This window comes from Furipterus horrens, unplaced genomic scaffold, assembly GCF_987537825.1.
Source record: "Furipterus horrens unplaced genomic scaffold, mFurHor1.1.pri manual_scaffold_6, whole genome shotgun sequence".
In the NCBI taxonomy this organism is placed as follows: domain Eukaryota; kingdom Metazoa; phylum Chordata; class Mammalia; order Chiroptera; family Furipteridae; genus Furipterus; species Furipterus horrens.
The window spans coordinates 100,881-117,079 of record NW_028327176.1 but is presented as its reverse complement, the minus strand read 5'-3'; the positions used below and the strand labels follow the sequence as shown (position 1 = coordinate 117,079).

General features: G+C 54.6%; 1 protein-coding gene across 1 annotated transcript; it reads left to right on the top strand.

Moving 5' to 3' along the window:
* The first annotated feature begins 1,369 nt into the window (after positions 1-1,369).
* FAM110C (family with sequence similarity 110 member C) lies at positions 1,370-6,750 on the top strand. The gene is made up of 2 exons (XM_090280859.1): positions 1,370-2,898; positions 6,209-6,750. Exon 1 carries the CDS (start codon positions 1,577-1,579, stop codon positions 2,867-2,869), a length of 1,293 nt encoding a protein of 430 aa, XP_090136985.1. The 5' UTR covers positions 1,370-1,576; the 3' UTR covers positions 2,870-2,898; positions 6,209-6,750.
* The last annotated feature ends 9,449 nt before the right edge of the window (positions 6,751-16,199 follow it).

Here is a 16,199-nt window from a genome sequence, read left to right as displayed (position 1 = left end):
CCCCCCTGACTGGCAGGAGACCAAGTTGGGTGAGCAGAGACCAAAAACAATCTGTCCAACCCAAGAGTGTGTTTCCTCCCCCCTCCCCCCACGTGGTATGTAGAGGGGTCCGCAGAAGTCGGTCTGCAGTTGTTTATGGAATAATTACTAATACAGTAATTGATAACACAGGAATAAACTGTTACATGTATGACAACTGCAGACCGAATTTTGTGGACCCCTGTCCTTTGCTGTTTACCGAAAGGACCTCAGTGATCTTTCCCACGCGTTCCCACGAGACCCTCTGGCTAGTCTGGTTCTCAGGAGACTTGGGTCCCTGACTGCGGGACGTGGCCTCACAGGGACTCGTCTCGGGGCCGACCTGGCACAAGCCTGCTGCTATGAGTCCTCCCAGGCCGGAGGCAGGCTGGCAGTGAGCCACACCTGCTGCACCTGCTGCGTCACCAGCGGCCCTTGGGGACCCACGGGCCCCCCAGTGCTTTTCTGGAAAGGACAGGCCCCGTCAGTAGCAGCCCCCTGCCACTCTGAGAGGGCTGCGTGCCCTGCAGCCGGCCTTAGCTCCCAGGCGCGGCAGACCTTGCCCTCTGGCAGATATTTCTGGTTCTATGTCCAGCTTTTGGAAATAATGCAATTTTGGAAATATTTTCTCTTACACCTTTAGCATTCCTAGGCTGGCCCACTGCCTTGTGAACCTGTGGTTTCCTCGTTGCCTTGGTTACAGCACAAACAGCCGGTTTTTCTGGGCATTTGGTCAGGCTTCACCCAAATCCAAAGAGCTTCGCCCCACCTGCGCTCTGAGCTCCCGCACCCGGCGCCCGGGTCTGGGTCGGGGACAGCACAGCCGGTAACGGCCTGGACTGACCCAGGTCCCCATGGGCTCCTGGGTTCTTCTACGGACACAGACTCTCCCCTGCCGTGCGCTCTCCGCCCTGTACGTCCGTTTCCTTTCTGATGGTAAAGATCCAAACTCAGGTAAAGACAGGAAATTCGTTTCCAAACACTCTGAGGTCTCTCTACCAATTCTAAGGACCTGGAACACCGGCCTGGGGGTGGGGTGGGGAGCCCTGTCGTCCGCCCTCCCCCACTCCGGAAGTGCCAGCCTCCGGCGGGGACCCACGGCCCTCCCCGGGCCAGAAGGAGGCCGCTGGCACCTGGGGCTGAACGAACGCGGTTGCTTCCCGGTCCTCTGGGGCGGAGGCGAAACCGGGACGCGGCAGCCGGGCCCTCAAGCTCTGGGCGGGCGGGAGGCGAGGGGCGGGGCCGACGCAGGTGGGGGCGCGGTCGGCGGAGGTGGGCGCGGGAGGGCGGCGGGGGGCGGGGCGAAGCCCACGGGAGGTGAGGTGAGGGGCGGGGCCGAGGGAGGAGAAGGGCAGGGCTGAGCCTGAGAAAGCGTTGGGGAGACTGCGGGGACCCGCGGGGAGGAGCCGCGGCTGGGTCTTGGATCGACTCTCCTGTCTGTGCGGCCCGTGTTCCCCTGAGTCTGGTTCCCACCCTGCGCGGACTTCGGAATTCGTCCTGGACGCCGCAGCCGGCGCTTTTCCGCGGAACCGGAGCCCCAGCAGCTCTGCCCGCGAGGATGCGCGCGCTGCCCAGCCTGGACGCGCCCCCGGTGGAGCGGCCTCTGCCCGAGGGATCGGACGCGGCGGGGCCGGCGCGCAGGAGCGCGGTGGAGAGGCTGGCGGCTGACCGCTCCAAGTACGTGCGGGGTCTGCCGGGGACAGCCCGGGACCCCGCTTCCGAGGGCAGCAGCCCCGGGGCGGGCGAAGGGCAGGCGGGCGACCCTCGGCCCCCGGCCCGCGCTCCCGGTGCCGTGGCGCGCAGGGCAATAGCGCGGAAGCCGCTGAGGCCGGACTCCCTGGTCATCTACCGGCAGAAGTGCGAGTTCGTGCGCGGGCCGGGCACCGAAAGCTTCAGGGAAAGCCTGGTGAAAAAGCTCTTCCCCGGGCCGGGCAAGGACAGGACGCCGCCGGCCCCTGAGACGTCCCCGGCGGGAGGGGAGGGCTCGGCCAAGGGAGAGGAGGTGGCGCCAACCACGCCCGGCCCTGCAGTGCCGCTCTGGTCCCTCGCGCGCCCCAGCGCCCGGGCAGCGACCCCAGTGTCCCCAGCGCGCCCCAGCGCCCGGGCAGCGACCCAGGCGTCCCCAGCCCGTCCCAGCGTCGCGGCAGCAGGCCCGGCGCCTCCAGCGCGCCCCAGCGTCCCGGCAGCGACCCCGGCGTCCCCAGCCCGTCCCAGCGTCGCGGCAGCGGGCCCGGAGTCCCCAGCCCGTCCCAGCGTCGCGGCAGCAGGCCCGGCGCCCCCAGCGCGCCCCAGCATCCCGGCAGCGACCCCGGCGTCCCCAGCCCGTCCCAGCGTCGCGGCAGCGACCCCGGCGTCCCCAGCCCGTCCCAGCGTCCCGGCAGCGACCCCGGCGAGCCCCAGTGCCCTGGCACCAACCCCCGCGCCCGCAGCGCGCCCCAGTGTTCCGGCGGCGGCGACTGGGAGCCCGGAGCCGCGAGTGGCCAGGCGCAGGGGGCTGCAGCGCTCGAAGTCAGACCTCAGCTCCCGCTGCTCCATGTCCGCGGCCGAATTCGACACCTTCTTCCAGTTCTGCGGCCTGGAGCCCGAGGTGGTGGAGGCGCTCGGGAGGGAGAACTTCTACGCGGTGCCGGACCGCCTCGCTCTAAAGGTCCGCAGCGTGAGCGTCGCCACCTCCGACAGCGGCTTCTCCCGGCACAGCAGCAAGGACGAGGGGCTGCAGGAGGAGGAGCTGATGGAACAGGTGCCCAGCACCACCTCGGTCGTCGAGAGGAACGCCCGCATCATCAAGTGGCTGTACACCTGTAAGAAGGCCATGGAGACCCTGGGGCCGCGGCTGCAGGGCCCGGCGTGACCGCGTCGCCCGGAGGTCGGGACCCAAGGGTGAGCAGGGTGTGTGTGCGCATGTCTGTGAGGGCTCGGAGCTGGATGGTTGGGCCTCTGCAGTTGGAAGAGACTAGAGACTGAGACGCAGAGTGTCGCGCGTGACAGTCCCAGTCCCCGCGGGTTCAGCGCTCTTTCTTTTGAATGTACCTCTTAGGATTGCCGGTAAACGGTATGTCAACACCGTCCCAGTTGGCTTATTACTACGAAAAGAGGGAAACTGGAATTATACAAAGTTGTCAGAAAGCAGTTCCACCCTCCGCTGTTATTGGCTGGGTCAGAGCTGACCGCCGGGAGCCTGGGCCGCTGCGTGCACCCACCCCCAGCAGAAGCGAAGCTGCGGGAAGGGGGCCTCTCCGCTGCGTCTTGTTAGCACTTTGGCATGCGTTTAGCTGGAAAGCTCTCTGTTTGGCTCAACATCTTTTATTGTTTTGGGAGCTTTCTAGGGAGCGTCTCTGGAGCAGCTTAGTCACAGGAAGGAGCTTCAGCGATGAGCTGGCGCTGGGCTGGGTGGTCTAGAGTGGCCCCCACGGCCCTGATGACAACATAGGAGGTGTGTTTCTTGCCCCCGGCCACCAGTGGCACACGGTTGACCTCCAGGGCCTAAGCAGCGCTGTTCCCACTCTCACCTGTGCCCCTCCTTCCAGGCACGCGTGGGAGGGCATTTCCGGGAGTAGGGAAGGGGGAGGAGGCTGTACTTTTTCAAAGAGAACCAAGAATTTAAACATCGTAGGCTCTTCTCTTCTCTTATCCTTCAATGACAACGATATAGGTTTCTTTTTTTTTAACCGTGTGGTGGAAGGATTTCGTCTGCCCTTGAGATAAGCTCATTGAAGACAGTGTCGGTTTTCAGGGTGGTGGAGGAGGTGCCACAAGACTTCTGGGTCTTGGGCTCAGTGCAGGCGTGACCATTAACAAGGAGGGTGAGTTCGGTGTTTGTTTTGGACTCGGAAGGATTATGATTTACGTTCTTCCTCATGATTTATTGAATTTTATTTTCCACCAACATAAGCCCCCAAAGAAGATAAAAAGGCAGCCAACATCTAAAAACAGAACAGGGCTGGTTCCTTGTGTGTCACAGGCCACCCTTTGAACTGAGGTGAGTCGGGAAAGGAGGCGCGGGCACCAGAACATCCTGGTGTGGCAGTTGTGAGGGCCCACCTGGGCCCCAGAGGGGCCTGGTCCATGGTCAAGCCCTGAACCAGGACTTGGGGGCCTGTGTTCCATCAGCCACCCGCCTGCACTGCCGGGTCCAGCGGCTATAAAGTGCAGGCAGGTGGTCTCCGACTCTGCACTTGGTGCTTCTGCAGTCAGTCATCTGTGCGTCTGCGTTCCTGACTGGAGCCCGGAAAAGGAAAAACAACAACAACAACAATAAAAATACTGTCTATTGGAGTATGTAAACTGTGAATTTATAGATAAGTTTCCTCCAGGCTGCCAGAGCACCCTGCGTTTTATGCACAGACCGTAGTAGAATTCACGGTAACTGGTGCTGAGTAACAAGGTGACGAGCAAGCAAACCAAACTAAAACTTTAAACAGAAAGTAAAAGTCTACCCCTCTGATCCGTCTGGACCCAGGCCCCCCCCATCCCTGCGCAGCTCCCATGACAGACCAGTATTCTGCAGAGTTTAGGTGCAGCTGATGCAGTGGCCTTTCCAGGGCCCGCTGAGGTCTGAGGGAAGGGAACGTGGGAGAAGTGTGCTCGGCCTGTGAGACACACACACACACACACACACACACACACACACACACACGGGCGCACGAAGAGCAGCAGCTGAGGGAGGGGAGAGCAGACACAGGACAGAGCTCCAGTGAGTCTGCAGCTCCCCTTCACAACGATCACCTCCCTCCTTCCTCTCGCCATCCTGTTTGTTTGAGGGGCAGGTCACCTGCCTCTCAAGCTTTCACATTTCTGCTCAGCATGGAGACAGACGTCACAAAGAGCCTGCCTGCTGCCTTAGCGGCCACCAGCACTGTAAATATTTGCTTCACAAATGGACTCTCCTGGACCCAAAACAGGTTCGAGATCCTGGGAACTTCACCCCAGGAGACCTATGGTCTGGCGACGTGGGCAGTGGGAGGAGGAAATGGTGTCCCGGGCTCCTCCGGCCCCTGGGACATAGGCGGGTGTGCTCCTGTCACGGCCCCCTGACTGGCACCTGCGGGCTGAAGACAGCCAGCTGGGACCCCCGCGTGCGGCCAGGCACCCTTCCCTATTCGGGAGGGTCCTTGGGCAGCGGCTGTCTCCGCACGGGGTCACATGCCTGGGGCGAATCCCATGAGCTCTGGAAGCTGAGGAAGCAGGAACACAAGCTGTGACTTCCTCTAGTTTATCAGGACATTTGTATTGAAAGACACAGGAAATCTGAGATGAACAAAGATGTGCGAAGTGAAAAAGAAAATGTATCTTATATGGAGGTGTCTGTCCAGTTGGTAGAGATACTACCAATTAACGTGCAAACACACCACCCAGGATTAAGGAAGTTCCTAAGTTTATTGCCTCCGTGGAGTAAAACTGTTTGCTTTTTGAAACTGAGAGTTCAGCGCTGGAGAGTGACTCACAGAGTGTACCCGCGACCCTGCCGGGGCTGGTGAGGAGCCCACGCTGGCATCGGGGGGGCTGTGCTCTGTGTCCGGTGTCTAGTCAGGAGAACTGCTGTCCCTCAGGTCATGAAAGCGAAGTGAGGGCTCTGGGGCTCTGCTTTTGGATAGAATGTGTGCTGCTGACTTTAACATGGTTATAAAAGAATGGTAGCTTGTCCTTTGGGGCACCTCAGGATATACATTGTTTAATTTTAAGGCAAAAATCTTAGCTGTTCCACAGCTCTCTTCACATTGCTCCCCGTGGGGCCCCGGGCGCTGAGGGGACAGACAGAGCTGGTCTCCTCTTGTGCAGAGACGTGGGGGCAACAGACACACGCCTGCCTCCCAGCTCCCTCTTTGCCAGCCACTGGAAGTTGTGGGTCCCCGACTCAGAGCATTTGAGGGGGACAGTAGCTGAGTCCCCGCGAGACCCCGCTTTCTGTCTTCAGGTCGGTCCTGGGCCTTTTTAGAGAGCTCTGTTTTCTCTTGTGTTGGCAACTCTGCAGTCAGCACTGGCTTTACCAGCATTCAGAGGAAGTGTCCTCACTGCCCATGAGGAGTTGCAGGGAAGCAAACATTTCAGGCAGGCAACTTCCTTTCCAAATTTAAAGTGCACAGAATGTCTCAAAACCGAGGGCTGCAGGGCGTGCCCTCGGAAAGCTAATTTTGGCCTTACAACCTTTGTGCAGACTGGTGTTGATTCATGGCTTTTCCTTACTCCTCAGGAGGCGAGCCTTCCCGACAACAGGGCCCCTTGAGGTGTGTCCTGGATGATCGGAGTCCCCGGGACCGTCCTCACTGCCGCTGGCTTCGCCCAGTGCACCCAGGCGACCACAGAGCACCCCACTGCAGGAGCGTAAGCAGCCTCAGAAGGCATGAAACGCTGCGGAGGAGATGGGGTCACGCAACTGATAAATTGGGGGTCAGCTGAGCGATTGCAGCTGTGACCCAGCAGAAGGTCTGGGAGGGGCTTCCTCACTCGGGGTGGACCCACCATGGCCTCCAGAGGGCGGCAGACGAGGGGAAGTAGATTTGGGGGCATCTCTGACTGGTTTTCGGACAGGCACGATGGTGCGTGTTAACGACGTGTCGTTTGGTTTTAAAAAGAAGAAAGCAAAGAGCATGAGAACCAAGCACGCCAGGGCCGATGGGCACCATCAAGTGAAAGTTCTAGACTCCTGGGAAGGTGCTGCGCGTCCCCTGTGGCCCACGCTCTGCTGCACAGGCACTTCCCAGCGTCACGGTCACTGTGTGCACGGGGTCCACACTGTCTAAATCACTGGAGGGCTCCACGGTCTCCCACGAGTGCCGTTCCTCCCCGGGGGCAGACTGTAAAGACCATGGAAAGGTAGGTGAGGGTGCAAATACTGCCGACAGACACGTCCCCGGTACCTGGACGGAGCTCGGAGAGGCGGCGGAGGACCGCCGGCTCCGTGAGCAGCGTTTGTCCTTCCAGCGCCACTTGGACGCTCGGAGGAGAGGGATCCTCGGCCTCCGCGGCCCAGGCCCGCCCCTCCCTGTGCTGGCAGTCACCCCAGAGGCGGCGCCGGCTCACCCTGCGTGCAAAGGGCATGTTTGAGAGGAGGGCGGCCGCGGGCGGCCGGAGGTGGGCCCGATCCTCGCTGATAAGGAGGCGGCTCAGCACACAGTCCGCGGACTCAGTACCTCCGCCAGGCTGCCAGCGACGGAAGCAGAGACGACTGTCACCCGTCAGCCCTTTCCAGACCTTCTGTGTTTTATCAAAACGTGTCCTCAAGAACAAAATTATTAGAAAGAAGAATGGGGACAGGAAAGAAATGCGTGGCTCAGTGGTATAATAGTTTTAAACCAAGTCATTCTGTTATATTTGTGTCTGTGTTTAATATTGTATTCAGTTTTTATAACTTTTACTGTGAGAGTAGGCCTTTGAGTTACTTCAATATTTATTTTCACAGTTATCAGTCTTCCAGTCGTTTTTATTCACTTCATATACTTCTGGTTTCACCAGAATAACTTTGAGCTGTTTCCTCCCCGTCACGTCCCGCGCGCGCTCTCCCGAGGGCCTTTCGCATTTGGTGTCTCCGTGCGTCTGGCTGTGGCTGCGCAGGCGGCTGCCCTGCGGAGTCCGGAGTGACCGGCCCCTCCCCGCGGGCCCCAGCCTGCTCCCGGGGCTCCTTCGGCTGCCGGGCGGGCCGCTCTCAGGGTGGACTCTGGTGACAGACAGCGTGTCCCCGGCTCTAAAACTTAACTGCAGTTGTTCCTCTAAAAATGCTGCTGTTCACTGGGTCGCACTTAATGAAGACGATAGCGTCAAAGACGAGAGGGTTTTTACAGGATCCTTCCCTGTACCCGGCTTGTTGGTTCGCAGGCGTTGAGTTCATGTTGTAGGTGAACGCTTAAAGTGAGGGTGCTCTGTGGCTTTCTTCCCTCAGAACAGGAGGAACTGAAGCTTAGGTGAAATTTATCTTACATCAAAAAGGTGCAGACTCACCATCCAATTAGTAGATGAAAAACATTTTTTAAGTTTATTTTATTGATTATGTCGTTACAGTTGTCCCAAGTTTTTTCCCTTTGCCCCCCTCTGCCCAGTAACCCCCTTTCCCTACAGCAATCCCGCCCCCCTTAGTTCACGTCCATGGGTCGTGCACATAAGTTCTTTGGCTTCACCCTTCCCTACATTATTCTTAACTTCCCCCTATTTGTACCAACCAATTATGCTTAGTCCCTGCACCATTTCCCCATTTCTCTCCCTTCCCCCTCCCAGCTGATAACCTTCCAAATGATCCCCACACCTATGATTCTGTTCCTATTCTGGTTTGCTTAGTTAGATTTTGTAGTTATTTTTTAGATTCAGTTGTTGATAATTGTGAGCATGTCATTTTAATGTTCATAATTTTTATCTTTCTCTTAAGTAAGTCCCTTTAACATTTCATATAATAATGGCTTGGTGATGATGAGCTGCTTTAGCTTTACCTTGTCTGGGAATCACTTCATCTTCCCCTCCATTCTAAATGATGGCTTTGCTGGATAGAGTAATCCTGGTTGTAGGTCCTTGCTTTTCATCACATTGAATACTGCTTGCCAGTCCCTTCTTGCCTGCAAAGTTTCTTTTGAGAAATCAGCTGAGAGTCTTACAGGCACCCCTTTGTAGGTAACCCTCTGCTTTTCTCTTGCTGCCTTTAAGATTCTCTTTATCTTGAACCTTTGGCATTTTAATGATGATGTGTCTTGGTGTAGTCCTTTTTGGGTCTTGCTAGTTTGGGACTCTCTCTGCTTCCTGGACTTGTATGTCTATTTTCTTCACCAAATTTGAGGGGTTTTCCTTCATTATTTTCTCACACAAGCTTTCAGTTTTTTGCTCTTTCTCTTCTTCTGGCACCCCTATGGTTCAGATGTTGGCACATTTAAAGTTGTCCCAGAGGTTCCTAAGCTTCTCGTCTTTATCACCAGTGTTTTGAACTCTGCACCTGTTAGGTTGGTTATCTTCTCATCTGTTAGGTTGGCTGTCTCCTCATTGCTTAGTTCTCCCACTGGAACCTTGATTTATTCCCTCTTTTGGGCCATACTTCTCTGTCTCCTCATCTTGACAGGCTCCTGTGTTTGCCTCTGCGTCTCAGGTAGAGCTGTCGCTCCTGTTATGCTGTAAAGGGTGGAGATTTGGTATTCCTCAGTACAGGGTGACCCATTTCACCACCTGGTGGCACTGTATGTGGGGGAGGGGTCTGAGAGGGAACAATGTTGCTTGCTCAGCACTCGCCCCTTTACCAGGCACTTCTCCCACTTCCTTATAGGACTGATGCCTCTCTAGCTGTTCCCCTGGCTGTCATTCCCAGAGTGGGTGGGTCTGTGGATGTTCTAGGGTCATGGGGGCCCTTTAAATAAGCAGACTCTGCTGAGAGACCAGCAGTTTCTTCCTCCACCCCAACTCCCACTGGTCTGCACAGTCAGAAGCAATGAGGCCTGATTTTCCCTGCTCTGGGACAGTGAGCTGTGTGGTCTGGTCTGGGGCTGGGAGCGCTCCCCAGGTGTCCCCCCTGACTTTTATAATGTATGACTACGCTTTCCGCTGCCACCACTTCGGCCACCACACCGTGTCCTCTCCACCCCAGCTCTGCCCCTCCTACCTGTCTGGGTGATTATTTCTTCTTTATATCTTTGTTTGTTGGACTTCCGTGCAACTCAGTTTTCTGGAACTTCTGGTTGTCTCTAGTTTTGAGGTAGTTGTGTTCCTTCTTAGTTGTGGAGGGAGACGCAGCGTGTCTGTCTAGGTCTCCTTCTTGGCTGAAAAATGTTTTTTGAAACACTCGTTTAACCACCGAGATATTCTAGAAGTTGTGCCCTGGCATATGGGGTTCAGGGAACAGGAAGGTCCCTTGCAGTGATATCTGTAATAGGCGCCAGAGGCGTGTGCAGGTCGGGGTGTCATGTGTGCTTGGGGGCACACGTGCTTTCCTAGCCCTGAAGTACCCCAATTTGCTGAGTGACATTGAAAAAATGTAATTTTACAGCTCAGGCTGAATGACAAAGCTTGTAGCTGCCTGTTTGGAGAATGAACAGTGGTTACTGTCACAAACCAGTTTCATTCGTTCATGAAACGTATCATATAAAACAGCACAGTAGGAGGGCAACAGTATCGGAAAAGCAAGGAAGACAGCCTAACAGTGTCCCTTTCACCAAAATGTGGGTGCAGAGCAGCAGTGCCCCAGCAGGAAAGGCCCCGTCATACACACATGCACACGGCTGTCACTGCAGGTCACGGGCCCTGCAACAAAAGGCTTTGTGGCGTGGCCCTGCGCCCGTGGGCAGCGTGCAGCGCGGACACAGCTGGGCGGGTGATGTCCGGAAGATCAGGCCCGGAATGTTCACTCAGTTTCTAAACTGAGTTTTCACTACACGCTACCTGCAACGGGGGTGCAATACTGTGTATTAAAGAAATAACATTTTATCACTGATTAACAGTAATTTATAAACTTGAACAGTGAAACAGCAAACATCTGCCTGTTGTAATTTCTCCCGTCTTTTGTTTCCCTCCTCTCTTTCTGATGTTGTCTCATCAGCACGTCCGTGGAAATGAAAGAATTGACATCGATGAGTCATGGGGTGGGGTCCCCACGCCAGTGATTGTCAGCCAGGGTGCCGCAAGGATTTTTAAAACATGCGATGGCTGACTACTCAGTCAGCAGCCTTGACCTCTTTCCCCTTAGACTGTCAAGTAAAGAATGGCTGTCTGGTGGGAAGAATAAAAATTATACCCATTTTTTGTCAGATCGGCAAAAAAACAGTGTATTTTTTGGTGTGCCACAGAATTTTAGTCACCAGTTTATGTGCCGTGAGGTGGAAGAGGTCGGAAGTTACTGCTCTAAGTCTTCCCAGAGGGGGTATGCAGTAAGAACAGTTGTGACTATTTAGGATGTTGTTTCATCAGTCTTTTGCTTGAAAAGAATTTTTCTCCACGTTATATTAACATCATCATTGCAGAACGAGCACAAAGGTATGACGCAGCGTGGTTAGTAACGCTCTGCATCGCCTGACTCATTAGTGACGCTGCGCTCAGGGTCACTTGGCGTGGAGCTGTGGGTCGAAGGCGGGGACATATGGCCTGTCAGTCAAGCCACTGACTGGGCAGATGGAGCTTTTCTGAGTCCTTGCAGTCGCTCTTGCCTAAACCCACACACGCGCCCGAGGTCAGGCGCTCCTGAGGATGAAGGAGGGGGTTGTCCCTCTTGATGCCCGTGACTACAGTCCGGGCCCGGCTGCTGCAGAACCTCCGGCCTCAGTGCGTGGAGCAGTTGTCTCTTCTGCCTTTGCATAAGCTGGTTCTTACCCTCCAGGTACTATTTTTGAAACTGCAGCAAAGCCAGCAGCGATGAAAAGATGCGCAGTGGTTTGGTGTTTGGAGTTGCGCTTGCATTTGCAGTAATGACACAAATAGGTCCCTGGAGTGTTTCAGTTCCAGGGTGGAAATTCCAATAAGGAGAAACAGAGTCCTTAGCCAGGAGCGCAGGGAGCAGCCGGTGGGAGGAAGTACAGCAGCACCAGGAAGGGTGGCCATGCAGTGTTTGCGCCGTCCTCTGCTCCAGTGCCTCAGATGCTGCACCTGATCGTCCTCTCTGTGCAAACTCCCTGAAAAGGGTCCTTTAAGTGAAATTCTTTCTGAAGGGGAGAATGCATTAATTAATCCATTAATAACTATTCCTCTTTAATTCAAAATAGAATATTAATTTCCGTGGAAAGTGAGACCCTGATGTCGCCCACAGCACAGCTTGCGGGACGCTCAGTTCTGAGCCTGTGTAGGACAAGGGCCAGGAGGTTACAGTATCTACTAACCCACGTCCCGCAGTCCACCTTGTATTGCATCCGTCCTGTCCCTGAGCAGTTGTGCCTTTAACCCACGATAAGCCACTGGTGACAGTAAGTGGAACTCACCTGCATGTGTTTGCTGTGGAGCCGAGGATGGCGCTGGGCACTGAGCGTCCCCCAGCTCCCTGCACACGGTAGGAGCATCGGATCTTCAGTAAGGGTGGGGGGTGGGTGGTAAACAGCCAATAGGCCAGTAGGTAAGTGAGAGCAGTATGGGAGGCCAGTCTGTCTGAACCAAAAATGGAAACCAAAATGCAAAACATATAAGAAGAATCAAGCGATAGGGAAGGAAAACATACAATCTATAAAGAGCATGTTTTTTTCACTGAGAGGTTTATTTTAATCCCTGGGGGTCCTTCTCCCAGACAGCTTAAGCTTCGAAGCCAAAGAATAAAAAGCAGAACACATCACACACGGGGCGTCAGGACTCGGTCCGTATCTGGTCAGAAGGTTGTGGTGAGGGGCTGTGTGCCTGCCCTTGGCTTTTAAAAGTCCACTTTTCAAACACAGGAAGTGAGTAAAAAGTCAATCTAGCAAATAAGTAGTGAGTGTAGGCCACACCCTGGGAGGTTAACAGCAGGGCTCAGGCTGGGACAAGTCAGGCTGATGATCAGGATTTGAGGACCATGTTTTTCCCAGCTGCATGGCGAGTCTGAATTGCAGCACCCAGAGTTCAGAAGGAGGCGTGTGCCCCAGGCGTTGCCACGGTGCTGCCCTGCAGGGGTGTCTGAGGCACAGAGAGGAGGCCCCTCCGTGGCCACCTGCTGTGATGGGCAGACACCTGCTCAGCCAGGACCACAGGCTGGAAGTTATTTAGAAACCATGTGGTTCCCACAAAAGCTCAGAAGCAGCCCACGCTGTCTTGAGAAAGAAGATAGAAGCGTCAGCTGTCACACTCCCAGGTTTCGACTGTTCAGAAAAGCCACCCTAACCCAAACGGGAAAACACCAGCACAGAAACAAACATGCAGGTCAACGGGACACAACAGAGCCCAGAAAGAAACCCACACCCATATGGTCATTAATCTATGACAAAAACAGCAGGGACATACAATGGGGTGAAGACAGCTCGTCAATAAGTTGTGTTGGGAAAACTGGAGCAGGCACCTTTAAAAATGAAGCTGATCACTTTCTCACACCATAAACAAAATGAACTCAAAATGGGTTAAAGACTTAAAGGTAAGTCCTGAGACCATAAAGCTCCTAGGAGGAAACATGGGCAGCAAACTCTGACATTGGTCTTAGGAAAAAATGGACAAATGGGACTATGTCAAACTAATAGGCTGTTCACAGGGAAGGAAACCATCAACCAAAGGAAACACAACCTACTTAATGACATGCAGTAAGGTCTTAATACCCAAAATATATGAAGAACTTATACAACTCAACATTTATCAAAAAATAAAACCAAATAGTCCAATTAAAAATGGCTAAAGAACCTGAATAGACACTTCTCCCAAGGGGACAGACAGGTGGCCAACAGACATATGAGAAGATGTTCAATGTCACTAACCATCAGTGAAATGCAGATTAAAACCACAATGAGATCCCACCTCACAACTGTCAGAATGGCCGTCATCAATAAATCAACAAACAACATCCTAGCGAGGATGCGGAGAAAGGGGAACCCTCATACAGTGTTGGTGGGAATGCAGACTGGGGCAGCCACTGTGGGAAGCAGAGGCTGTACCTCTGGAGATACCTCAAAAAGTTAAAAATGGATCTGCCTTCTGACCCAGTGAGTTCACTTTTGGGTATTTATTCAAAGAAAATGAAAACATTCATTTGAAAGGCTATGCATCCCTGTGTTCATTGCAGCATTATTTACAATAGCTGAGGTATGAAAGCAGCCTAGGTGTCCATCAATAGACAAATGGATAAAGAAAGTGTAGTGCATATACCGTGAAATAGTGTTCGACCCTAAAAAGAATAAAATCTTGCCCTTCGTGACAACATGGATGGACCTCGAGGGTATGATGCTAAGTGACATCAGTCAGACAGAAAAGGACAAGGACCACCTGATTTCACTTGGATGTGGAATCTGAAAGAAACAGAAACAGACTCAGAGAACAGATTAGTGGTGGCTAAAGGGCAGGAGGGTGGCCAGAGGTGAAGGGGAAGGATGGGGACAAAATCCCAGTCCCAGAGGTCACGGGTGTGATGCACAGCACAGAGTCATTATCACATCCTCTGTGGTGACAGGTAGTTACTAGACTAATTTTGGCGATCACATCGTAAGGTATATAAATGCCAGGTCACTCTTCTGTGCATCTGAAACTAATATAATATTGTATGTCAACTATACTGAAATGAACATGAATATTTAAAAACCACCTGTTTCCAGCCTCCCATCTTCCAGGCGGCATTCACGGGCAAAGCTCACACAGCCCCTGCGCACCTAGGCCCAGAGGCAGCCCCTGCTCCCCTGTCCAGGGCTTGTCCTGAGACCGGCCTTAGGTGGGTGAACATTAGCAGGACAATCAACTGTCACTATTCTCCCGAGACTTTCCAGTGTTAGCACTGAGTCCCCTGCCCCAGGAGAACCTTGCATCCCCTGCAAACAGGGATGGGCAGGTTGGAAACCCTAAGAGCTGGCTTTGCCCTGCACCTGGAAGGACCTGCTCTGGGGAGGAAGCCCATCATCTGCCGGCCACTTTGGCAGCAGAACGTACCACCTGCTTTACATTGGTTATTCCCAGTGACCCTCAGGACAGCATGCAAGGACCAGCCTTTTCTGCAGGAGGGGCTAAGGTGTGGAGAGATTCAGCACCTGCCTCACTCGAAGAATGAATACGCTGGGGAAAGAAGAGTTTGAACCCAGTCTGCCTGGCTTCGAAGGCCGCCCTTGTCTCTCTGCACCAGGCTGCTTTTCAAGAAGTAAACGCCAACCAGAATGTGTAAAGGACTTACAGCCTCACCAAAGGCGTGCACCGATTCAACACAAAGCCTGCGCAGAATTCTGGTATAAGATCCCACCCCAAGGTGTTCAGTGCCCAGCTACCTACCCTCTGATGACTGACCGTGGCAAGGTCAGACTGCCCCTGCCCCGACGACACGGTCCCAACATCTCACACACTGAGAAACCTCAGAGCAGCACGTGTTTATGCGGCAGGAAAGGCTCTCGTGGTTCAGTGTGGCTGCAAATTTTACGCAAGATGACATGTGTGAAGAGAAAGTCAGGGAAAGCAAACGCAGTGTGGCAGCGGAGCCCAGGACAGGCTGACTGGCATCCTGGAGGTGGGCTGCTAAACTGGGGGTGGACCATGTGACCCCAAAGTGCAGCCACCTCAGGTGAGTCGCAGACCCTGAGGCTGGAGGACTTGGAGACCTTCCAGGTCGCTTCCTGGGAGCATGGCGGAACTGCACTCCTTCGGTGGCCAACCGTTTGCTTTTAATTAAGTGGGAAGCGACCACAGTTATGAAAGGAGAACGCTTTAGAATGTTTGACGCGTCTTTGAGTTTGTCATTTTTTCTCAGCAACAGTAAACAAATTAAAAAGCCAAGATGTGCACATTCCAAATACCTCCGTGCGGCCCCACGTGCGTTGCAAGGCTGCACACCTCTGACTGTCTTACAGGTGAGAGGCCAAGCAGAGCCAATGTCGACACCCTCGGTGGCAGGAGGGCGGCCTCACCCCCGGCGTCGCCGACTCAGGCGGAGGGAACCACCTCGCCCTGAAGGTCGCATGGAGCCCAGCATCGCTCTGGGCACTCACCGCACGCCAGCCCTGCTCCCAGGGTGTTTCCATGTGGCCGCCCCGGAAGCCCAGTGTCCACGGCGTCAGGAACCCTGCCACCTGGCCTTCTCTTGGCAAGAATGTTAGATCAAACACGAATCTCCAAAAGAGAGAGGCCACGAGTCTGTACATGTGGCTCCGTGCAGCCCCACTTCCCAGGCTCCTGTCTGGTCAAGGCCGACTGTGAGGGTTAAAAGGTGGGGAATGCATTGAAAGGCCTGTATCACATAGGAAGCACCCCGCTGACGCCTGCGTTTTACATGGAGGACTAAAGAAATAGCCTAAGTTACCTGGGGGTAGAGTTCCTGACGCGGGAGCTGGTTAGTGGCAGAGCAGGGACTTAGCACCAGGACCCAGAGTTTCAGCTCAGTGCATTTTCATGACACCAGTTAGTTTAGTGGAGGCATGTCTCACAGGTGACTGCCACCAGCCCTTGTACAGCGGGTCCTCTCAGTCAGAGTGGCCTTTCCTGAACTCTGTTTCCTGTCCCCACCGTCCCTCTCAAGTGCAGCGGAAGCTTCCTGGTGGCTCGGTGGCCACACGCAGCACTGTGTCTGGTCTCCTTCCTGATCTGCAGGAATCGTCCTAAGGAAGGAGGCCACTGGGCCAGAGAGCACTGGGAAGAGCCAGCTGGGTGCACAG